This window comes from Podarcis bocagei (assembly GCF_964188305.1).
Source record: "Podarcis bocagei genome assembly, chromosome: 3".
In the NCBI taxonomy this organism is placed as follows: domain Eukaryota; kingdom Metazoa; phylum Chordata; class Lepidosauria; order Squamata; family Lacertidae; genus Podarcis; species Podarcis bocagei.
The window spans coordinates 111,205,238-111,228,929 of record NC_138127.1 but is presented as its reverse complement, the minus strand read 5'-3'; the positions used below and the strand labels follow the sequence as shown (position 1 = coordinate 111,228,929).

The 23,692-nt window shown below is 51.4% G+C and overlaps 2 protein-coding genes across 4 annotated transcripts in view; one reads left to right on the top strand and one right to left on the bottom strand.

The window, feature by feature from the left end:
- HADHB (hydroxyacyl-CoA dehydrogenase trifunctional multienzyme complex subunit beta) overlaps positions 1-23,692 on the top strand; it is a 348,394-nt gene that overhangs the window by 115,913 nt on the left and 208,789 nt on the right. The window contains exon 1 of one of the 2 annotated variants that reach the window (XM_081188687.1): positions 18,046-18,049. The exons of the other annotated variant lie outside the window; for it this stretch is intronic. The gene's annotated coding sequence lies outside the window, so the exon portion shown is untranslated. Of the gene's footprint in view, positions 1-18,045; positions 18,050-23,692 lie in introns of those variants that run through there. 2 annotated transcript variants of the gene reach the window in all.
- The window catches only part of KIF3C (kinesin family member 3C), a 41,515-nt gene continuing 20,399 nt past the window's right edge, over positions 2,577-23,692 (bottom strand). The window contains exons 2-8 of one of the 2 annotated variants that reach the window (XM_081188539.1): positions 16,059-16,160; positions 13,466-13,588; positions 11,551-11,669; positions 7,206-7,325; positions 6,020-6,164; positions 4,410-4,585; positions 2,577-2,962 (exon numbers count right to left, since the gene is read on the bottom strand). In XM_081188539.1, coding sequence (XP_081044665.1) covers positions 2,869-2,962; positions 4,410-4,585; positions 6,020-6,164; positions 7,206-7,325; positions 11,551-11,669; positions 13,466-13,588; positions 16,059-16,160 — 879 coding nt within the window. In that variant the 3' untranslated portion in view covers positions 2,577-2,868. The remainder of the gene's footprint in view (positions 2,963-4,409; positions 4,586-6,019; positions 6,165-7,205; positions 7,326-11,550; positions 11,670-13,465; positions 13,589-16,058; positions 16,161-23,692) is intronic. The other variant, XM_081188540.1, reaches the window with a different exon arrangement.

Below are 23,692 nucleotides of genomic sequence, written 5' to 3'. Positions count from 1 at the left end.
CCATAGCATAGAAAATAGGCTGTTTCTATTCCCTTGCCCAAAAGCAGCTTGCAGAGTCCCCTTCCCACCCACCTTCTGGCGGTTTGTGCCTTTCAGAAGCAGAGACCACAAACTCAAGGCCCCCCTGTTCTGCATCCAGGAGTTGGGAATAACTGCTGCTGCTGCTCCGCCCCCTGGAACGACCCTCAGCCAAATTCCATACGCACAACCACCAGGCGTGGATCCGAATCCCTGCTTCATTCAAGAGGGGTCTCATATGGGGGGCAATAATTTGTCCTACTACCTTTCCTTTAGCCGTCGCAGGGACTTACCTGAAGGAGCATCTCCACCCCCATCATTCTGCCCAGACGCTGAGGTCCAGCTTCGAGGGCCTTCTGGCGGTTCCCTCATTGTGAGAAGCCAAGTTACAGGGAACCAGGCAGAGGGCCTTCTCGGTGGTGGCACCCGCCCTGTGGAACACCCTCCCACCAGATGTCAAAGAAATAAACAACTACCTAATATTTAGAAGACATCTGAAGGCAGCCCTGTTCAGGGAAGTTTTTAATGTGTGACATTTTAATGTATTTTTAATCTTTGTTGGAAGCCGCCCAGGGTGGCTGGCGAAACCCAGCCAGATGGGCAGGGTACAAATAATAAATTATTATTATTATTATTATTATTTGGGGCTGGCTCCAGAGTAAACGAGAGATGAGGAAGCCACAGAATCCTTGGCCAGGACTAGACCGGCAAAAAGGAAACTCGGGGAGTCGGGCTGATTGAGAGGGATCTGTAGCCCCACCACAGACTGGACCGCCCTCCCAATGGTTCAGGCTGTGCTCTCAGGCTGACCTAGTGGGACTGCCCAGCTAGGAACATCAGAAGCTGCCGTTGACAGAATCAGACCACTGCTTCGTTGAGATCAATCTGGTCTGCACCAACTGGCATCCCTGGTTGTCCACGGTTTCTCCCAGCCCTTCCTGGAGATGACAAGGGCTGAACCCAGGACCATTTGCACCCAGAGCAGGTGTCTGTGCCGACTGAGCCACAGCCCCTAGCTCAGTGCCACAGCCGCCTTTTCACCAAGTCCCTCCTTTTTCCTCCTCTGGTTTCTGGCCTTGGACTGTGGAGAGCGGAAGAGTCTTCCTGCTACAAAAGCTGCAGCAGGCACAGAGCGGATCATTCAGAGTGCTGTGAAACTCTGCCACTTCCCTCTCTCAAAGAAAGGTGGCCCACCAAACCTTTCCTGCTAACCTCCTGGCCATCCCATCGCCTTTGCTCTCGTGCTCTCACACCTTTCTCCGTTTGCTGCCCATGGTGGCTGCTTGTGGCCGAGTCCCAGGCAACTGGGGGTGTCTTTGGGAGCAGCAGCACGAGGATTGGTGGCAACGGCGTGCTCGCAACTATCACATCAGGCAACAAGCGCTCTCCATCTCCCCTAGCTAAATGCAGCCTGCGGGCTTTCCCCTGGAGAGAAGGCTCATCAACACTTCTGTTTGCCTAGATAGCAAAATCTCAGCCATTTCCCTCTTGCCCCTCTCCCCACTCTTTAGCCTTAAATCGGAACAAGAAGATTGCCGTTGGTTCCGATTGAGCACTAAAGAGTGGTTTTCCCCATGAGAAAGCGGATAAGTTTTGCTTATTTCTAGGAAATTCCCAGGCCAATTTTAGGGGCAGCCACAAAGCTAACTGACTAGAAGCCAAAGGGCAACTTATGGAGAGAGACACTGACCATGAGGAAAAGGCAGGGGGCGTGAGGGTTGGGTTTGGTGGTGGCGGTATGTTTATTCCACCTTGCCCTCTGCCTTTCTCTTTGATTTCTTTGCCTTCCCCTCCTGACCTCAGCGTGGCCCCGGGAGGTCCTTGCCACCAGCTGGACGCTGCATCAAAGCTGCCTGTCCCCCTTGCCGCTGCAAGAGAGCCATGAATTTCGAGTAAAACTCAAGAGGCGCCCTTCCCTCCGCTCTCTCAGGGGAGCGGGGCCCTCTGCCTCTCTCCCCATGTGAGGCACATGATTGGTTCTTAACTTCAGGACGTCTCTTCCCAGTCAGAATATGGATGATTCCTGTCCTGGAGAGGGAATATGCAACGTCCCCACCATGTTGGCCATTGCAGTTGCTTGGTGGGTCAAGCGGGGGCCTGTGACTGGTGCTGGTGAGAAGGTCTCGTAGCATCACGGCCCCCTCACAGATCTGCTTGCATAATCAGTCCTTAGGCTCTCGCTGTGCAGCGTGGAGCCATTTGGTGTGTTTTTTGGCTGGGTGAACAGAAGGCAAGGTGAAGCCGATGGTCTTGGTGCGAGAGCAGAGAGGATTCCGTGGCTGGCAGGGAGGTCGAATCCTGCCTCCAAGCTCTGCCAGCACTGACCAAACACTCCTCGTAGGGGACACTGCAAGGAGGCAGCGACTTCTTCCGAGGGAACAGAGGGGGCTGGGAGCCGAGTGCAAGTGGTTTGGACTCCACTTGGCCCAAACAGGTGTCCGTACTGAGCTCAAAACATCGACAGGGTGAAGAAAAAGCAAGAGTCCGCCTTCTAGGAAGGTTGTGCGTGGTGCCAGGCTGCCCCAACATTGCCAGGGGAGCAGCTGGCCCTGAGGACCCGCCCCCAGCATCCGTACAAAGACACATCATAAATAAATATGTTAAATAAATAGAGCGACAGTCCAGAGAGGGCGGGGGGACGGGCCCCCCAGAACCATCCTCCCATATGGACGCACAGAGACACACACACGCACACGCACACACACAAGAAGTAGCTAAGGACAAAGATGAGTTAGTGCAGGGGGACCCCCGTCCCTGGACCACGTGTCCTCCGAGGCAGCAGGTGACGGGAGAAGGAGCCTCATCCTCCATGTGCGAAAGGAAGGGCCAGGGAGGGCCAACGGGGCCTTGTTACTCATGAGCCAGTGCTGTGGCAGCGTTCTGTGAGCTGGAGGCAAGGGACACGTGCGTCGTCGACGAGGGCAGGGAACGAGGAGCCTGGCACCTGCAGGAGAGAGACGAGAAGGAGGGGATAAGTGTGGGTCCGTGTTGCCCTCTTCCTTCCCTGCCGGCCCACATGCCCCGCGCCCGTCAAGCAAGCTCCCCCTCCAGGAACCCAGGGCAGACCAACAGCCCCTCCAGACTCAGCAGCAGGGCTCAGAAAACTTTTTCCGCAGGAGGCCGGTCCACTGTCCCTCAGACCTTTTGGAGGGCCGGACTATATACAGTGGTACCTCTGGTTGCGAACGGGATCCGTTCCGGAGCCCTGATCGCAACATGAAAGGAACGCAACCCACAGCAGCGCATCTGCGCATGTGCGGGTTGCAATTCACCACTTCTGCGCATGCGCGCGATGTCATTTTGAGCTTTGAGTGGCGAAACCCGGAAGTAACCCTTTCCGGTACTTCCGAGTCGTCACCGGACATAACCCGAAAGAACATAACATGAAGCAGATGTAACATGAGGTATGACTGTATATATATTTTAAAAACACCCAAATGAATTCCAATGCGCACTGCGAAGAGGGGCAAGTAGTCCTCCTCACCCCACCCCAGCCCCAGCCACCTTCTTGATGTGCCGCCTGCCTCATTCGCCAAAGGGCTGGCGGCGGTGGCATGAAATGGGCTTCCTCACCGCCACCACCACTGCTGCCACTTCTCGTGAAGCAAGTCGGCAGCGCAAGCTCGTCCCCTCCACTCTCTGGCCCACAGGATCACCAGGGCGGTGGTGAAGGGAGCAAGTGGCCGAGCGGCGGCAGCTCTGCCAATCAAACGCCACACCTGGTTTACCTCGGCGCGGCGTGGGGACGTCTCTGCCAATCAAACGCCGCTGAGGTAAACCAGGCGCGACGTTTGATTGGCAGAGCCTCCGCCGCTTGGCCTCTTCCTTCCGTCGCCATCACCAGGAGTCTCGGCTTTGCGGCGCAGGCTGGATTTAGGACCCAGGTGGGCCTGATCCGGCCTGGGGGCCTTAGTTTGCTGACCCCTACTCAGCAGCCTTAACTTCTCCGTTGCCAGAGAGAGAGAGGACATAGTGAAAATGTCCGCTCACAGCTGTTAATCCCCCAAATCTGGAAAATGACCTGAAGTCACCCCATGGTTCTCTGTTGTTTATGCAGGGCATCCCAGAACCTGGTTGATTCCCAGCCTGCTCTTCTGATTGGCTGGCACGTAGCTGAACAGATCAAATGCCGGTCCTGGGTGACCACTGCATTGATTCTGCTTGACCGGCCCTCCTCTGCGGCCCATTCCTAACCTTCTTACTTGGCTAATGCCGTACCTTTGAACCTCTCCAGTGGCCCCAGATTCTGCCAGAGTCCTACTCGAGTGTAGGCTGAGCTCCTGACATCCTGGTGGGAAAATGTCTCCACCTCAAATTCACTCCCAGCTGTGCAGATGAGCACTCCACAAAACCTTCTCCATCACCGCTCTCGCTCTCTCTTGCTCACTCACCAAGACCGCGACTTCCGCACTCGCGACGCCGCCGGTCGCTCCAGGAGGCTGTCGAGACGCATGAGCCTCTCGAGGTGCAGAGCCCGTGGATCGTGCTCACTCGGGTCCCGTGTGATCTCAAACTCAAAGACGGCCGGCGGGGAGACGTCCAGTTCCAGGAACATGATATTCTCAGCCTGTGATGAAATCGGGGAAGGGAGGAAATTCAGAAAGGAGAGGCCAGTTTGCCAAGGAGGTGGAGCAGAAAAGGGTGAATGCAACACATCCCCCCAAAATATGAAGAGGGATTTGTCGATTTGCAGAATGGTAGAATTAGAAGGGACCCTCCAGGGTCATCTAGTCCAACCCCCCCCCGCAAGGCAGGAATCACAACTAAAGCATCCCTGATGGACAGCCACCCAGCCTCTGCTAAAAAATCCCCTCCAAAGATTTAGAAAGGGGATTTCCTAATACTTGCTTAGTTATTTTACATGATTCTCACTCATCATGGCCACCTCTTTCCCTCTTTTCTTCCTAAAGTAATACTAATGTCTCAACAAATGAAACTGTAGAAAATGTAGAAAATGTAACTTGAAAGAAGAGACAAAAACAAGAAGATTTGACAGATAATAATAAATGTTTTTTAAAAATTAAAAAAGGAAGGAAAGAAAGAGAGAGAGAGAAAGAAAGAGAGAGAGAAAGAAAGGAAGGAAGGATTCCCCACATCATCTTGACGGTAAAGAAATACTGATAACCTTTGCCTTCTGCTAATTCCCCATGAATTAGCGTGGATTGTGAGCCCTTTGTGGGAACAAAGACCATTGTGTAAAGCCTATTTGCTGTAGCCACAGCCCTAGGAGATGGTGTCCCTGCAAATCCACATGAACCTTCCTCCAAATCGGAGGTGGACAGAGTTCCCTGAAATGAGTTTGCGCCATCAAAATGGCAGCTACAGGGAGGAGGAAGGGGGCTTCCACTGGGTGCTGCCTTTGACCCAAACGGTCTAGGTCCCGGACTCCTCCCATACGGAGACGCCCCTATTTTGAGGTCCTCCATCACTGGGAAGAGCTACTGGAGAGAAGACGCAGTGATGGCCAAACTCAGCCCTCCAGATGTTTTAGAACTACAACTCCCATCATCCCTAGCTAACAGGACCAGTGGTCAGGGATAATGGGAATTGTAGTCCCAAAACAGCTGAAGGACTGAGTTTGGCCACCAATGTTCAGACTTATTGTATTCTTATCTCGGCTTTGATTGCTATCTACTGTATTTTTCCATCTATAAGACGCCCCCATTTATAAGATGCCCCCTATTTTGGGGGACTCAGATTTAAAATGGGGGGATATATCTGTGTATAAGATGCCCCTTAATTTTTGACATTATTTTTAAGGGGGAAAACCTAGTCTTATATACGGAAAAATACGGTACTTTTGTGCTGTGGGTTTTAAAATCTTGTTGGCTGCCTTGTAGATGTTTCTTTCCAGACCCGAGACTTTCCATCGGTCCATCTGAGCGGTGCTTGCTTTGCGACCAAGAAGTTCCTCCATCGGTCCTCTCAGGGTCCCCTTCCCTCCCCCAGACCCCGTTTCTCCCTCCCTCCCCACTCCTCCTCTGAGGTCCTCTCGGCTCACCCGGTACCGAGGATGGGAGCCCATCGACATGGCCAGGCGAGCGTACTGGCTGATGGGTCTCTTGTACCCCACGGCGGAGGTCGGCCGCTTCTTCATCTGGGTGGCCGTGGTGGTGGTGGGGCTGTTGCTTCCGCTCCCGCTGCTGCTGTAAAGAGATTGATTTCCAAGAATGGAGAATGGGCGTAGGTTGGGCTCAGGATCATCAGCACTTAATGCGTGGCACATCTCTGCCACCCTGTTCCTGAGTCGGTGGGCAAAGGATTCCCCGTCTGCCTTGCCCCATCTAATTATTTTGCTATTATTTGTTAAATTTGCTATTATTTGTTAAATAAACGGCCTCGGTCCATTATATCTGAAGGAGCGTCTCCACCCCCATTGTTCCGCCCGGACACTGAGGTCCAGCGCCGAGGGCCTTCTGGCGGTTCCCTCCCTGCGAGAAGTGAAGTTACAGGGAACCAGGCAGAGGGCCTTCTCGGTGGTGGCGCCCGCCCTGTGAAATGCCCTCCCATCAGATGTCAAAGGCATAAACAACTATCTGACGTTCAGAAGACATCTGAAGGCAGCCCTGTTTAGGGAAGCTTTTAATGTTTGATGTATTACTGTATTTTAATATTTTGTTGGAAGCCACCCAGAGTGGCTGGGGAAGCCTAGCCAGATGGGCGGGGTATAAATAATAAATTATTATTATTACTATTAAATTTGTACACCGCCCTTCACCCAAAGATCCCAAGGCAGCTCACAACAGAAATAAATATAAAATGCGAATGCAGGCAACTCCCCTCTTTCATGCAATCTACTTGCATGGCGCTGGGAACCCACAAGTGGTGCGTGGCTTGTGAAGAGACCCTCCCCACATCCTCTTTGGCCCTGGGAAGGTCTCCTCGTGAGCCGGAGCCCGAAGAGGAAAGCCGCCCTGAGTCCCAGTCTGGAGCAAAGGTGGAATATAAATAAATATAATAATCACAATAATCATAGTTAGGGTTGGGATTTCCTGGCTGTCCTCAGAGGTGCTTCTCATTTGGGCTACTGTCTGTGGTACAAATGTAGATGAACTTGATATCTGCTCAACTGTCATGGCTCCAGGTGAGGAACCCAGGTGTTTTTTTTGGGGGGGGTGTTGTTGGGCAGAGAGCAGTTCTGCCCTTGTCAGCAGACCCTCCTCCCACCGAAGGGCTCAGAAACTCACCTTCCTGGCGTGAGCACCAAGGGCTGGAACTTCCACTGGTCCTCCTCGCAGTCAAAGTAAAGGCGGTTCATAATTTTGTTCTTCTCTTCGGGGGGGATGAAGTTTTCAATGATCAGATACCTGAGCAAAGATGGAACGGGTAGCGTCAGCAGGAGGCAGGCTGCCGAGGGAAGGGGGGGTCTGCCCACATGGGGATTTCAGATTTTGATTTATTCCCACACGGCTGGAAAAAGAAGGCGGGGGCAGCTTGGGGGCCGATGAAAACAGGTGGGTGACTAAGTGAGTGGCAGTGGATTTATTTTATCACTTGTTCTGAAATGTGGGAACTGTTAGAATTCCTGCTCTGTGATTGCAGTCATGGGATTTTTGTCTATGACATGACAGTATACCGTATTTTTCGCACCATTGGACGCACCGGACCATAGGACGCACCGGACCATAGGAGGGGGAGAACAGGGAAAAAAATTATTTTCTTGTTCTCCCCCTCTAAAACAAGGTGCGTTCAAGGTACATTTACCAGAGCTTGTGGGGCTGGCGGTGGGGGGAAGCGCTGCTTTCCCCCACTGCCAGCCTCAAAGATCCCTGAAGCCTTTGGAGCGCAGCGCCCCGCTGCCCTGCAGAGGTTTGCACACAGCCGTCCCCAAGCTAGAACAGCGAGACGGAGCCCTCCGTCTCACTGTTCTGGCTTGGGAACAGCCTTGCTAGCTTCTGCAGGACAGTGGGGTGAAGGCACCCCGCTGCCCTGCAGAGGTTTGCACGCAGCCGTCCCCAAGCTAGAGCAGCGAGACGGAGCCCTCCGTCTCACTGTTCTGGCTTGGGAACAGCCTTGCTAGCTTCTGCAGGACAGCGGAGTGAAGGCACCCCGCTGCCCTACAGAGGTTTGCGCGCAGCCGTCCCCAAGCTAGAGCAGCGAGATGGAGCCCTCCGTCTCACTGTTCTGGCTTGGGAACAGCCTTGCTAGCTTCTGCAGGACAGCGGAGTGAAGGCAGCGTCCCCAAGCTAGAGCAGCGAGACGGAGCGCTCCGCAGTGCTCCGTCTTCCTGTTCTGGCTTTGGGCTTAGCGGCGCAGCCTGCATTCGCTCTATAGGACGCACACACATTCCCCCTTAATTTTTGGAGGCGGAAATGTGCGTCCTATAGAACAAAAAATACGGTATGTTTTGACTCCACCGAGTGGGAAGTGATGGAGACAGGATGTTTGTGTTCCTGTGTTCTGTGAAGTGGGACTGTTGTCCTTTGTTCTTTTTTCTCTTGCTGTCTGATGCTAGAGAGAGAGGGAGCCGTGTTGCAGTGCTCCGTGTGTGTTTAGATGGAAATAAATTAGATTAGCCAAAATGCTGAGTTGCTGAGGTCTGTTAGGCAAACTGCGAACACTCTACGGCTCTCTAAGTGTGCTGGTGTCTGTTTGCATCGGTCACTGTGATGTTCGGGCAAAAGAAAGTTTTTGAAGCTCCCGAACGATCGACCAGGAGGGAGGGAACATGCCAGTCGGGCATGTATCTCTGCCAGGGTCCCATTCGAGAGGAGGATGAGCTCCTGACACATACCTGAGCAAAGATGGAATGGGCAGCGTCAGCAGGAGGCAGGCTGCCGAGGGTAGTGGGGGTCTGCCCATGTGGGGATTTCAGATTTTTATTTATTCCCACACAGCTGGAAAAAGAAGGTGGGGACAGCTTGGGGGCCGATGAAAACAGGTGGGTGAGCGAGCGAGCGACAGTGAATTTATTTTACCACTTGTTCTGAAAGGTGTGAACTGTTAGAATTCCTGCTCCATGATTGCAGTCATGGGATTGTTGTCTATCCCATGACGGTGTATGTTTTGACTTCACAGAGTGGGAAGTGACGGAGACAGGATGTTTGTGTTCCTGTGTTCCGTGAAGTGAAACTGTTGTCCTTTGTTCTCTCTCTTTGCTGTCTGAAAGCGGGGACAGCTTGGGGGCCAATGAAAACAAGTGGGTGAGTAAGTGAGCAACAGTGGATTTATTTTATCACGTCTTCTGAAAGGTGTGATCTGGTCATACCAGTGTAGGAATCTGGTTGGCGACTGTGAGAACAGGACGCTGGACTAGATGGGCCAGATCCAGCTGCCAGGCTCTCCTTGTGTTCTCACATTTTAGGCCATCCCTTCCAAGTGAAGTGAAGGACATGAGGCAGGACTTGGTAATGCAGGCGAGCTGTGCAAAGGCAAGCTGCCGACCAGCTCTGTGAAGGCTCCTTTTATTGGCACAAGATGCAAAACCAGTCAGATACATTTTGGACTGTGACCTTTACACATCTTCCAGTCCCGAGATCGTGGGGTGGTGCAAAGTTATTTTGGCACTTGTTTCCACTACGTCAGTTTCCCCTTGAACCATGTATGGTGAAGGAGACAAAGGTCACAGACAGACCACTAAGACAGCAAAGGTTAGATAGCTGTGGCTTTGTCTGTGGGGGGTGGAAGTGTGCTCCACACCCAGCGATCATTCCTACAACAAGGAGCTGTGCTAAAGCAGTTTGACCCCATTTGCACTGAGACGTCAACCTGGTCTTCAAAACACCTTCCACCCTCACTCCTGGAGCAGCAGCAGCAGCAACATCCCCCTCTCTTGGGATCCTGCTGGCTCCCCTGCCTTCCTTCAAGTCCTTCCTATGGCCCCCTTCCTCCGGAGCCCTCTCTTTCTGTTGCCCCCTCCAGGGACACTCGACTCTCCCCATCCCAACACTGCTACTCAGAGCCCTTGACATCTCATCCCAGGGCCCAGCAAGGTGAGATGACAAGTCAACCCCCTCACCTTCCTCCTCACGCCAGGGAGGGGTCAGCAGGCCGGCCACCCGCTGCCCTCCAGCGCCCACACCATAGGTGGCCAGAACGAGATACTGCACCGTCCAGTTTAGGGAGGGGGCTCAGGTAATGCTAAGGGCCAATACAGTGGTACCTTGGTTCTCAAACTTAATCCGTTCCAAAACCAAAGCGTTCCAAAACCAAGGCGCACTTTCCCATAGAAGTAATGCAAAGTGGATTAATCCGTTCCAGACTTTTAAAAGCAATGCGTAAAACAGCAGTTTAACATGAATTTTACTATCTAACGAGACCATTGATCCATTAAATGAAAGCAACCAACAATGTACAGTGGTACCTCGGGTTACAGACGCTTCAGGTTATATACGCTTCAGGTACAGACTCCGGCAACCCAGAAATAGTACCTCGGGTTTAGAACTTTGCTTCAGGATGAGAACAGAAATTGTGCTGCCGCGGCGCAGCAGCAGTGGGAGGCCCCATTAGCTAAAGTGGTGCTTCAGGTTAAGAACATTTTCAGGTTAAGAACGGACTTCCGGAACGAATTACCGTATTTTTCGCCCTATAGGACGCACTTTTCCCCCTCCAAAAATGAAGGGGAAATCTGTGTGCGTCCTATGGGGCGAATGCAGTCTTTCGCTGAAGCCTGGAGAGCGAGAGGGGTCGGTGCGCACCGACCCCTCTCGCTCTCCAGGCTTCAGGAAGCTCTCCGCAAGTCTTGAAAGCCCGGCGGGATGTCCCGCGGGCTCGCAAGGCTTGCAGGCAGCAGCCTGCAGCCCAAAATTTCGGGGGACAGCGGGGAGGCGCAGCGCCGCCACCCCGCTATTCCCCGACCTGATCTGGAGGCTGGCGGGGGGGGGGAGAAGCAAGCTTGCTTCTCCCCCCTGCCAGCCCCACAAGCTCGGGGGACAGCGGGGCAAGCTGTCCCTGAAGGCAGAAGAGGGAGACGGAGCACTCCGTCTCCCTCTTCTAGCTTGGGGATGGCTGCGCAAACCTGGGGGGGAAATAAAAGTTTTTCCCTTCATTTCCCCCCCAAAAAACTAGGTGCGTCCTATGGGCCGGTACGTCCTATAGGGTGAAAAATACGGTAAGTTCTTAACCCGAGGTACCACGGTACTGCAGTCACACAATCAATCAATCAGTAGTTGAACTGGGTTCCACACAGTCACAAAAACAAAATGAAAAAGAGCCGCAAAAACAAAAACGCAAAGTAAACAGCAAAAACAGACAGACCTCAGCGTAGCACTCAAATCGGAGCATGTTCAGCTTCCAAAAAAAAAGTTTGCAAACCAGTTTGCTGTGTTTGGGTTCCAAGTTGTTTGAGTACCAAGGCATTTGAGAACCAAGGTCCCACTGTAGAGTCCCTCCTGCTCCTAAAAAGCTGTGGGCTCTGGCTTGGCTCCCCCAACCTGAGGCACGCTTGCCCACCCCCTCAGGCCTCCAGACCGCCAGCCCCTGAGAGAGGCAGAGGCAGCAGGAGGAGGTCAGTGGGGGCAACCTTGACTTGGGCTCCTCCTGGGCTGGGCTCTCCCTGCTGCTGCTGCCGGCTGAGCCCTGCCGGACACTCACTTGAGCTTCAGCTCCCTCGTCTGCTCGTTCTGTGCCTCCTCCAGGTCTTGCCGCACGCGGATGTATTCGTCGTGTTGGTCCTGGATCTCAGCCTTCACAGCCTGGAGTTTTGCATAGAGCTGTCGGGGAGAGAAAAAGGGCATCACTCGTTTATTTTTTTTCTTCCAAAAAAATGTTATTCATTTTATAACACAAATAAAAAACACAGAAAAGACAAACAATACGAACAAATTCTTGTCATATCCTTATTTTCTAAACATTGTTGACTTCCCCAAGTCCCACCTATTTTCATTTTACTTCATCTTTAGCAGTTTACATATATCATAATTTCTAACCATCTTTTTTAAAAATCATAGTTAAAATAACTTCACATTTTATCACTTACAAATAATACTGTTTTAAAATACCCTATCTTCTACTTCTAACCCTACAGCCTATATCCACTTCCAAAGCTATTCTAGGGTTTAAATATTAACATATTTTTTCAAATATTCCTTAAACTTCTTCCAGTCTTCTTCCACCGTCTCTTCTCTCTGGTCTCGGAGTCTCCCGGTCAGTTCGGCAAGTTCCATATAGTCCATGGGCATCGCTCGTTTAGGGGAACGGCCGTTGTGCCACTGCCAGCCCATGTGCCCTTCATAATGCCACAAGCCGCCATGGGCACTGATGGCCAAATTGACAGAAGGGCGGACGACTTATAGAAATTTATTAAAACAAGAGAGAGCAGAGTACAAATTAAATTTAAGGAATTATCTGGGAAATTCACAACATGGTTACAATATCATCATTTGAATGAAGTATTTAAGAAAGATAGGCTACGAGGGTTTGGGGAACAAATATCACAACAGGAGAGAGATCTGTTGGAATGCAATGTAAAAGTGCTGTCTAAAATGTATAAAATATTATTGAAATGGGAGACAAAGGATGATCCAAGTAAAATCCTCAATGATACACTGGGCAATAGAAACTGGTCATAATATAGACATGGAAGCACGGGAACGATTGTGGAATATTGATGTAAAATTTACAGCGTGTTATGGTCTAAGAGAAAAATATATGAAAATGATATATCAATGGTATTTAACACCGAGTGAATAGGCAAAAATGTATAAATCTAAATCAAATAAGTGTTGGGAATGTAAAGAGAAAGAAGTTTCTTTTTATCATATGTGGTGGTCTGGTTGTAAGGTTAAAGCTTACTGGAAAATGATATATAATGAATTGAAAAGGATGTTCAAAATAACTTTTATTACAAAAAAACCCCCAAAAGCTTTTATTTGGGGAATTATAGGGACAGAAGTACCTAAATTGTATAGAATTTTATTCATGTATGCTACTACAGCAGCAAGAATGTCACTTGCACCGAAATGGAAAGAAGCAGATGTCCGAGTAAAGGAAGAATGGATGCAAAAACATATGGAATATGCAGAAATGGCAAAACTTACCAGAAGAATAAGAAATAACAAATGAATAACAAACTTTTTATAAAAGAACAGAAATGGTTTATTCAATATTTACAGATAAATTGCAAACAGATAAAAACATTGGCAGGATGATTGCAACAACCTGCAGTTTCATAAGGGTATATATTTACAGTAGATCATTAAATGAGCAAGTTAAATTAATTTGGATATGAAGAAGGTATAAAAAAATAAATTTAAGGAACCTCAGAAAGAGGGGGAAGGAAGTCAAATTTTGAAATGTTCAGTGGATCGTAAAACTAATGAAATGTATAAATTTGAAAAGTATAACTAAAAAACTTTTGAAAAAAATGTCTCTGGCTTGGGTCCCGATCCCGGGCAAGTGAAGCCTTGACCTGGGCTCTCGCGCTGGGCCTCGGACTGCAGCTACGGAGAAGGAGGGACCCCCCAGTCTCCCGCCGCCCCCTCTGGCCACGCTCCCCCCCCTTGCTCACCTTCTTCAGCTTCTTGGTCTTGATCTCCACTTCCTGCTGCAAGGAGGTGAACGTTTCCCGCAGCTCCATGGTCTCCTCGTCCCGCAAGAGCACCTGCTGCTGCATCTCACGCTCACGCCGCTTCTGTGGGTTGAGCCCAGCAAAGCCTTAGTTGGCGCAGGTCAGGGGCTTCTCAGCCGAAACCCCCCACCTGCGGACCCTCACCCGTGCCTTTGCGTTTTGAAACACACTGCCCGGGAGGGGGGAGCTGGGTGTGCCGCAAGGCACCCTTCCACCTGCAAACTTCACATTCACCCAGTGCTTTACCAACTGCACTGGCTCCCGGTGGAGTCCAGGGTCAGGTTCAAGGTGCTGGTTTTGACCTTTAAAGCCCTATATGGCCTAGGACCCTCGTACCTACGTGGAGGACCTTAAGGTCCACTAATAACAACGTTTTGGAGGTCCCAAGCCTCAGGAGGGTTAGGTTTGTTTCAACTAGGGCCAGGGCCTTTTCAGCACTGGCCCCGACTTGGTGGAACGCTCTGTCCCAAGAGACCAGGGCCCTGCGGGACTTGACATCTTTCCGCAGGGCCTGCAAGACAGAGCTGTTCCGCCTGGCCTTTGGTTTGGACTCGGTTTGACCCTTATGTTTCCCTCCCCTTACGGTCTTGATCTATGGGCTACTTTTAAAATGAGGCTGCATTTTAAATTGCATTTTAACCTGTATTTAAAATTGTTTTTTCCCCTCTCCCGCTCCCCCCCCCATTATGTTTTTACTGTGATTTTATTGGTGTTAGCCGCACTGAGCCCGGCTCTGGCCAGGGAGGGTGGGGTATAAATAAAATGATTATTATTATAACTATTATTATTATTATTATTGCCTGCCCACAAATCAGCAGTCAGGGCCTGGGGGGGGAGGGGGGGGTCTCCCACCCAAGAGCCCCACAGGGGACACACAGAAGAAGAGGACTTAGACCCTGGTGGTGGGACCCTGGGGAGCAGCCTGGAGAAAGGACAAGCTGGGAGATTCTAGACCAGTGGTTCTCCACCTGTGGGTCCCCAGATGTTGTTGGACTACAACTCCCATCAACCCTGAGCTCTGGCCTTGCTAGCTAGGGGTGATGGGAGTTGTAGTCCAACAACATCTGGGGACCCACAGGTGGAGAAAGGCTGTTCTAGAAGCAGGGAGGTGGGTGACCAAGGGGGGTCAGGAGTAGGAGACCCTTCCAGGACAGGACTGGAGGCTGAGAGTCAGAGTGCGAGTGCAGACTCAGACAGAGGCGAATCCGAGGTTGTCCTTGCTACCCAGCAAGAGGGCGTCTCGGCCCCACTGGCTCTCTTCCCCCCTGAAACCCCAATCGAGGAGAGTCCTGCACAGTCCAGTGGAGGATCTCGCCCTCTGGACACAATTTTGTCTGCTTGGGAGGGATCCAGAGGGAGAGACTAGAGCGGGGAGGGCAGGCCAGTGGTCAGTTTCAGCAACATCTCAGCTGGATTAAGACGAGCTGAGAGAAAAACGTATTTTTCACTCTCTAGGACACACCTTTTCCCTCCTAAAAAGTAAGGGGATGTGTGTGGGTCTTTTGGAGCGAATGCAGGCTGCGCGGCTATCCCAGAAGCCAGAACAGCAAGAGGGATTGCTGTGCAAAGGTCCCTCTTGCTGTTCTGGCTTCTGGGATAGCCGCGCGAAGCCTCTTCAGGGCAGCGGGAGAGTTCTGAAGAGGCTTTGCATTGCTTTTGCTGAAGCTTTGCATTGCTTTCTTCAACAACATTTGAGTCAGAATATTTTTTTCTTGTTTTCCTCCTCTAAAAACTAGGTGCATCTTATGGTCGGGTGCGTCTTATAGGACGAAAAATACGGTAAGGTAAAGGGACCCATGAGCATTAGGTCCAGTCGTGGCCGACTCTGGGGTTGCGGTGCTCATCTCGCTTTATTGGCCGAGGGAGCCAGCGTACAGCTTCTGGGTCATGTGGCCAGCATGACTAAGCCGCTTCTGGCGAACCAGAGCAGCGCATGGAAACACTGTTTACCTTCCCACCGGAGCAGTACCTATTTATCTACTTGCACTTTGAGGTGCTTTCGAACTGCTAGCTTGGCAGGAGCAGGGACTGAGCAACAGGAGCTCACTCTGTCATGATTCGAACCGCCGACCTTCCGATTGGCAAGCCCTAGGCTCTGAGTTTAACCCACAGCACCACCCGCGGTATTTTCTGTTAATAAAAAGCTAATTGTGCCTCCCATTCTTTCCTGTCCTGTAGATGACCTTGGCTCACTTGACAGCTCCTTGACATCAGCATATGCCGGCTTTACGCCCGAGGTGTCCTGAGCACCTGGCCACGCTCCTGGAGGAGTGACGCCAGATTTGCAGCCTACCAGAAGGGGAGACCCAACGGCCACAGATGTCCGCCGTCAAGAGCTTGCGGACTGCAGCCCAGCAGCCAGGCCCTGCTTCTCTCCTGCAGAGGCCTGGGAGGAAGGGGACAGGTGTGTTTTAAAGGGCCGCCAGCTATGGCTGCAGTGGGCTGGTGAGGGCCACATTCATCAGCCAGCAGAGGGGAGGGAAGGCAGGAGGGGTTGTTACTGGCCCTGCTCCCGCCCTGCCCGTCTCTCTACCTGCTCTGCAATCTCCTGCCTCTTCAGTTCCAGCATCTTCTGCTGCTCGTTGGTGTGGTCCATGATGTTCCTTCCGCCAATCAGCAACTTGCTCTCCATCGCCTGGAAAAAAGGAAGGAGGAGGAAAACGATGGTTTATCAAGCCACGGCTTAGTATTAAGTGCTGTGCACACACAGTAGCTGAACTATGGTTTTTTTACCACCAAAAGCAAGCAAACAGGACCTGAAGCCATGGTTTGCAGATGGCTTCCATGGACCAGTGTGGTGGAGCTGCTGGGCCTCCCAGTCTAGCCCCAGGCTCCTTTTGGGCATGTAAGAGGGAAAGGAGAACACACAGAAATCAGCCCTGAGTGCTCACTGGAAGGACAGATCCTGAAGCTGAGGCTCCAAGACTTTGGCCACCTCACGAGAAGAGAAGACTCCCTGGAAAAGACCCTGGTGTTGGGAAAGATGGAGGGCACAAGGAGAAGGGGACGAGATGGTGGGGCAGTGTTCTCAAAGCGACCAGCATGAGTTTGGCCAAACTGCGGGAGGCAGTGGAAGACAGGAGTGCCTGGCGTGCTCTGGTCCAGGGGGTCATGAAGAGGCGGACACGACTAAACGACTAAACAACAGCTTTACAAGGTTGAGACACCAAAGCAAAGCAAGATTTGAAACCCTTCCAACTCTACAATTCTATGATTCTAGGATCCCAGCACAGTAAGTAATACAGGGATGACATCTCAACAGCACCTGTGCAGTGACCCCTGATGAGAAACACACAAAATACAAGATGCAACAAAAGCAAGGCGAAGACTTCCCCAAGAAAGATGTTAGATTGCTTTTGTATGCCACAACTGCTGCTAGAATTTTGCTGGCCAAAAATTGGAAAACACAAGAAGTACCAACAGTGGAGGAATGGCAGATGAAGATGATGGATTTTTCGGAGCTAGCTGACCTGACCGGAAGAGTCCGTGACCAGAAGGAGGAGGAGTACCAAGAGGATTGGAAGAAATTCAAAGACTATCTGGTTAAATATGTTAAGATAATCTAAATAGAATTACTTGCGAATATCAGATCGGCCTAGGATTTAAATATGTGATGTTGTAGAATATTAAGTTTAAAGTTAAAATGAAAAGAAAGAAAGATGTTAATTGACTAAGTAAATTTTATGTGAAAATAGTTTTGGAAAACTGCTACAATGATTTATATGGAAACTCAGCCAGGGGGATTTGAGGAAGTCACTTAACAATGTTAACAAAAGTGGAATTATTATAATTAAGATAAATGTTTGTTTTTGATGTTCTTGTTTTATTTGTTTGCTATAAATTTGGAAAACCAATTTAAAAAAAATTTGGGGGGGGGGAAGGAAGGCGAAGATTTCAGTCAGCAGATTTCTCAGGGGAACGAGCTGCCCAGGGAAGATCTCTGGAGGGTTTGGCATCCCTCAGGAGCGTGGGGATTTCCTGCCTATGAGGACCCAGTTGGTGGGGAGGCAGAGGGCTGGAACCAGAAGACCTGGTGGTGCTGCCTTTCTCCGCACTGAGTTCCAGAGCTGTGAACAAGGACTGGCAAAGTCCAAGAATGCCCCCAGCGCTGTGGCAAGAGAAACTGATGGACTAGGCGGAATTGGCGGAATTGACACACAAACTAAGTGACAAGGGCAACTTTGACTTATAAGAAGAATGAGAACCTTTAACAAAGTACTTAAAGGAACAACGAACTGGACTCCTTGGCAGGCTTTGAGTAAACATACCGTATTTTTCGCCCTATAGGACGCACTTTTCCCCCTCCAAAAATGAAGGGGAAATGTGTGTGCGTCCTATGGGGCGAATGCAGGCTTTCGCTGAAGCCTGGAGAGTGAGAGGGGTCGGTGCGCACCGACCCCTCTCGCTCTCCAGGCTTCAGGAAGCTCTGCGCAACCCTCAGGAGACCAGCTCCGAGGGTTGCGCAGAGCTGCCTGCAGTCCCGGGATCAGCGCAGCTCTGCGCGGCCACCGGGAGCCGGGCGCGAAGTCCCACCCCGCTCCAGATGGCTGCACAGAGCTGCCTGCTGTCCCGGGATCAGCGCAGCTCTGCGCGGCCACTGGGAGCGGGGGACGAAGCTCTGCCCCGCTCCGGATGGCGGCGCAGAGCTGCCTGCTGTCCCGGGATCAGCGCAGCTCTGCGCGGCCACCGGGAGCCGGGGGCTAAGCTCCGTCCCACTCCCGGTGGCCGCGCAGAGCTGCCTGCAGTCCTGGGACCAGCGCAGCTCTGCGCCGCCATCCGCAGCGGGGCGCGAAGTCCCGCCCCACTCCGGATGGCGGCGCAGAGCTGCCTGCCGTCCTGGGATCAGCACAGCTCTGCGCGGCCACCGGGAGCCAGGGGCGAAGCCCCGCCCCGCTCCCGATGGCCGCACAGAGCTGCCTGCAGTCCCGGGATCAGCGCACTTCTCCCCATCACCAGATCCACAAGCTCGGGGGACAGCGGGGAGGCAGAGCGTGCCTTCCCACTGTTCCCCGACCTGGTTCTTCCAGCCCCGCACCTGGGGGGGAAATAATTTTTTTTTTCTTTATTTTCCCCCCAAAAAACTAGGTGCGTCCTATGGGCCGGAGTGTCCTATGGGGCGCAAAATACGGTACACAAACTTTTTATTGGTAATATACCGATAGATAAATTAAGGCTCTTTACAATTTTATAATATGCAGAGAATAACATGTGCTGAAAAACCAGAGAGAGGAGCTGAGGGAAGTCTGGGGGGGTATTTTTGGGGGAGGGGGGAGGGAAAAAATGGGGAGGGAATGAGGATGATGTGTTTTTGATAAATTATGTTGAAATTCATAATAAAAAATATTTTTTAAAAAAGAATGCCCCCAGCCACCGTCCCCCATGCGCAGGGCATGCCCAGCTGGCCTGCCGAACTCTGGTGAGGAAGGAGCTGTGGGCACCGCGCCCCCTGGGCGCCTGTTCCCAGGCCTTGCTCCTGACACATCACACGCTGGGCTGGCCCAACGCCATGACCACGTCTCTCCGTCTTTCCTCCCTTCCTTCCTCCCTTCCGCACAGCTGTCGGGCTCCACAGCTGCCGCCGCCGCCTGCAGGACAGCTGCAGCCCCAGCTTGCAAGGCCCCCTTCCCTTCTTGCCCAGAGCAGCCCCCTCCCCACACAAACCCCAGCAGTGGAAGCCCCCACCTGGAAGGCTGGCAGGCAAGTGGCTTTCAAGGCAGTCAGGGACTGGGGGGGTTTTGCATGGAGAAAGCAGCCCCCAATGACACCCCCCTCCCACAGAGGGGAATCTGGCTGGAGCCATGGGGGCATGTGAACCTGCCCCCTGGCACTCTCTGTCCATTCATGGGGGGCAGAGAAGTTGTTTTCTTCCCAAAGGAAAGCTTGGCTTCTGAGCTGGGGTAACTCAGGGATGTCTTTCCGCAGAGCCTGCAAGACAGAGCTGTTCTGCCTGGCCTTTGGTTTGGACTCGGTCTGACCCTTATGCTTCCCTCCTCTTACAGTCTTGATTTATCGGCTATTTTAAAATGAGGCTTCATTTTAAATTGCATTTTAACCTGTATTTTGAATTGGTTCCCCCCTTTCCCCCCATTATGTTTTTACTGTTATTTTATTGGTGTTAGCCATCCTGAGCCCGGCTTTGGCCGGGGAGGGCGGGGTATAAATAATACTACTACTACTAATAATAATGATGTCAGGATTCCATGGGCAGAGAACTAGGGACGATGTGGGCTGAAGAAAGCCACTCGGCTTTGATTGTGAAGATCACAGAATCATAGCATTGTAGACTTGGAAGGGACCTAAGGGTCATCTAGTCCAACCCCCTGCAAAGTAGGAACCTCAACTAAAATGGCCATAAAAATCTCCAAGGAAGCGGATCAGGTGTGATGTTTTGGAGCAGGGAGGAAGAAGTGCCAAGGAGGAAATGCCAGGCCAAAGAGGTTGCAAATGAACTCAGGAACCCAATACCTCAAGGACCGCCTCGCCCCATATGAACCGACCCAGACCCCGAGATCATCTTCTGAGGCCCTCCTTCGTGTCCCTCCTCCTTGAGAGGTCTGGAGGGTGGCAACACGAGAGCAGGGCCTTCTCTGCAGTGGCTCCCCGGAATTCTTTCCCCAGGGAAGCTCGCCTAGCGCCTTCATTATGCACCTTCAGGTGCCAGGAAAAAACGCTCCTTTTTAACCAGGCCTTTAGTTCATTTGACTGACATCCCATGCCCTTTTAAAATGTGTTTTTGTGGGGAGAGGGGCTATTGGGTTGTAATTTTTATTTTCACTATGTATTTTGTGGTTTTATATCTTGATTTTATTCTGTGAACTGCCCTGAGACCCCCAGGTATAGGGCAATATATAAATTCCATAAATAAAAATTAAAAAATATAAATAAATGGCCACTGCAGCCACCTTAGGCGATGGACTTGCGGCATTTCTGAGGGTTTCCAAGATCTGGCAAGATCCACCAGGAAGCCCTTTTGAACCGAGCAATGCCTGTCTCCTTCCCACTTGAGGACCTCCAGCCAATCTGCCCCCCTGCTGTGTTACCATGTAGGGAGCTGCCTGCGTGGCATAGTGACAGAGTGTTGGACCTGGGTTCAAATCCCCCACTCGGCCATGAAGCTAATCAGGTGACCTGGGGGGCCACTCACTGCCTCTCGGCATAACCTACCTCGCAGGGTGGTTGTTGGGGTTAAATAAGGGAGGCAGCCATGTTACGCCACCTTCAGCTCTTTGGAGAAAAAGGCGAGGAACAGATATAATGAACAGGTAATGGCAATAGTAATGAATTCTTCAATGACAAACCTAGACAGCTTCTCAAAAAGCAGAGGCATCACCTTGCCAACAAAGGTCCGTATAGTTCAAGCTCTGGTTTTCCCAGTAGTGATGTATGGAAGTGAGAGCTGGACCATCAAGAAGGCTGATCGCCGAAGAATGGATGCTTTTGAATTCTGGTGCTGGAGGAGACTCTTGAGAGTCCCATGGACTGCAAGAAGATCAAACCCATCCATTCTGAAAGAAATCAGCCCTGAGTGCTCACTGGAAGGACAGATCGTGAAGCTGAGGCTCCAAGACTTTGGCCACCTCGTGAGAAGAGAAGACTCCCTGGAAAAGACCCTGATGTTGGGAAAGATGGAGGGCACAAGGAGAAGGGGACGACAGAGGACGAGATGGTGGGACAGTGTTCTCGAAGCTACGAACATGAGTTTGACCAAACTGTGGGAGGCAGTGGAAGACAGGAGTGCCTGGCGTGTTCTGGTCCAGGGGGTCACCAAGAGGCGGACATGACTCAACAACAACAAGAACAACAATGAATTCTTCAGGTGCCAAAATAGCCTGGCCCCAAATATTTTGGCGTTCTGAGAAATAATCGCCTCATGGTTACTGAGCATCAGATTCCACTCCAGGATTTCCCCCAAATGGAGGAAGAGGAGCAAAAAAAAAGGCAGCGCAGCTCACCCACACAATTGGGCAGAGTCCTTGTCAGAGACTGCCAAGCTCCCGGGGGATGATACAGCCCACCAGCTTCCTCTCGGAACATCCGCCTCCCTTCCTCCTCTCCCACAGGAGGTCCCTGTCAGCTCTCAGAACATCTCAGGGGCCTTGGGAAAGCAAACATGCGCTCCCCATGCCCATCAACAAGGTCCCCCCCGGCAGAGGATAAGCCTGCCCCCCACCCCTTCTCAGTCCCCTCACCCTGGCCTTTGTCAATGGGCTCGGCTGCTTCCCACAAGGGTGGCTATATTTAGAGCCAGGCTGCCTCAGAAGCCCGGTTGCTGGGAGTCACAGAATCATAGGGTTGTAAAGCTCAAGGGGACCCTGAGGGTCATCTAGACCAACCCCCTGCAATGCAGGAATCGCAGCTGAAGAAGCCCTGGCCAGTGGGCATCCAACCTCTGCTTGAAAACCTCAAGGGAAGGAGGGTCCATTCCGTTGCCAAACGGCTCTTACTGCCAAACAGAGTGCTTTTACTCCACTGCACGCATGTAAAGTTCTGGGAGGGATGCGGGTGACGCTGTGGTCTAAACCACTGAGCCTCTTGGGCTTGCCGATCAGAAGGTCGGCAGTTCGAATCCCCACGACAGGTGAGCTCCCGTTGCTCTGTCCCTGCTCCTGCCAACCTAGCAGTTCCAAAGCACACAGTGCAAGTAGATAAAGAGGTACCACTCCAACAGGAAGGTAAACGGCGTTTCCATGTGCTGCTCTGGTTCGCCAGAAGCGGCTTAGTCCTGCTGGCCACATGACCCAGAAGCTGTACGCCGGCTCCCTCGGCCAATAAAGCGAGATGAGCCCCGCAACCCCAGAGTCGGCGGACAGGGGTCCCTTTACCTTTAAAGTTCTGGGATGCTCCCGAATCCCTCCCACAAAATACAGACAATCTGGAGGCTCCCTTAGTCTAAGCAGCTTCCTATATCCCAAAATACAGACGTGCCTTCCCAACTATCCCAAAATACAGATGTGCCTTCGCACTGGCCAGACTGGATGTGATGCCCTCTGCCGTACTTGAGGGCAGATCCCAAAAGATTCCAACTGAGAAACGACTCTGCCCCTGTGGAGATGGCAATCTGGAAACAGTGGCTCATGTTCTCCTGTCCTGTCCCCTTTATAAAGATCTGAGGAAGGAGATCATCATCCCACTCCTACTCACCATCCCAGGCCGCCCATCTGTGGCCACATTGGTCTTTCTTTTATCAAATCAAAATTATCAGACAACAGCGAAGGTTGCTAGGTTGATCAAGGGTGCAGTGAGATTAAGGGCCACTATCTGAACGATAATCTTGGTCATTTGATTGTCCCTTTTACCCATTGTTGTCTTTTTTAATTGTATACAGTGGTACCTCGGGTTAAGTACTTAATTTGTTCCGGAGGTCCGTTCTTAACCTGAAACTGTTCTTAACCTGAAGCACCACTTTAGCTAATGGGGCCTCCTGCTGCTGCCGCGCCGCCGGAGCACGATTTCTGTTCTCATCCTGAAGCAAAGTTCTTAACCTGAAGCACTATTTCTGGGTTAGCGGAGTCTGTAACCTGAAGCGTATGTAACCTGAGGTACCACTGTATTTTGCTTGTTTTATGTTGCTATGGCCGTTGGCTAATGCGAATAAAGTCTATCTATCTATCTATCTATCTATCTATCTATCTATCTATCTATCTATCATTGTCATATAACCACTCCACAAACACATCAGGATGAAGGCTTAATAAGGATGTTGTCCAGAGGAGCCCCTCGTTTCATCTGCTGACTCTAGCGAGTTCTTGCGTCAAGGGAGCAGGAGAATGCTTTGCCTTCAGAGAAGGAGTGTCTGTGTGCAGATATGCTGACAATTTTCAAATAAAAGGATGATGGAAAGATGAGGAAGTGGGGAATTGCTGTTCAGCCCCTCTCCCGGGGAAAAGATGTGCAGCAGTGAGTTTAAATTGCAACTAGGTAGATTTCGCCGATCCATTAGGGCAAACTTCCCGTCCAACAGATGCACAATCCTGTTAAACTGAGCCCTTGGAGGTAAGCCACTTTCTGCATATTGTAATCTGTGGGATTATTGCTGCTACGGTCCAACTCGGCTCACCAGCAAAATAAGCTTTCTTTGGAAATTGCCCACCTTGGATGAAACAGCTGCTTTCGCAAGACAGACACTTCCAGACACGGCCACTCAAGGAAGCGAGGGAACAAAAAGTC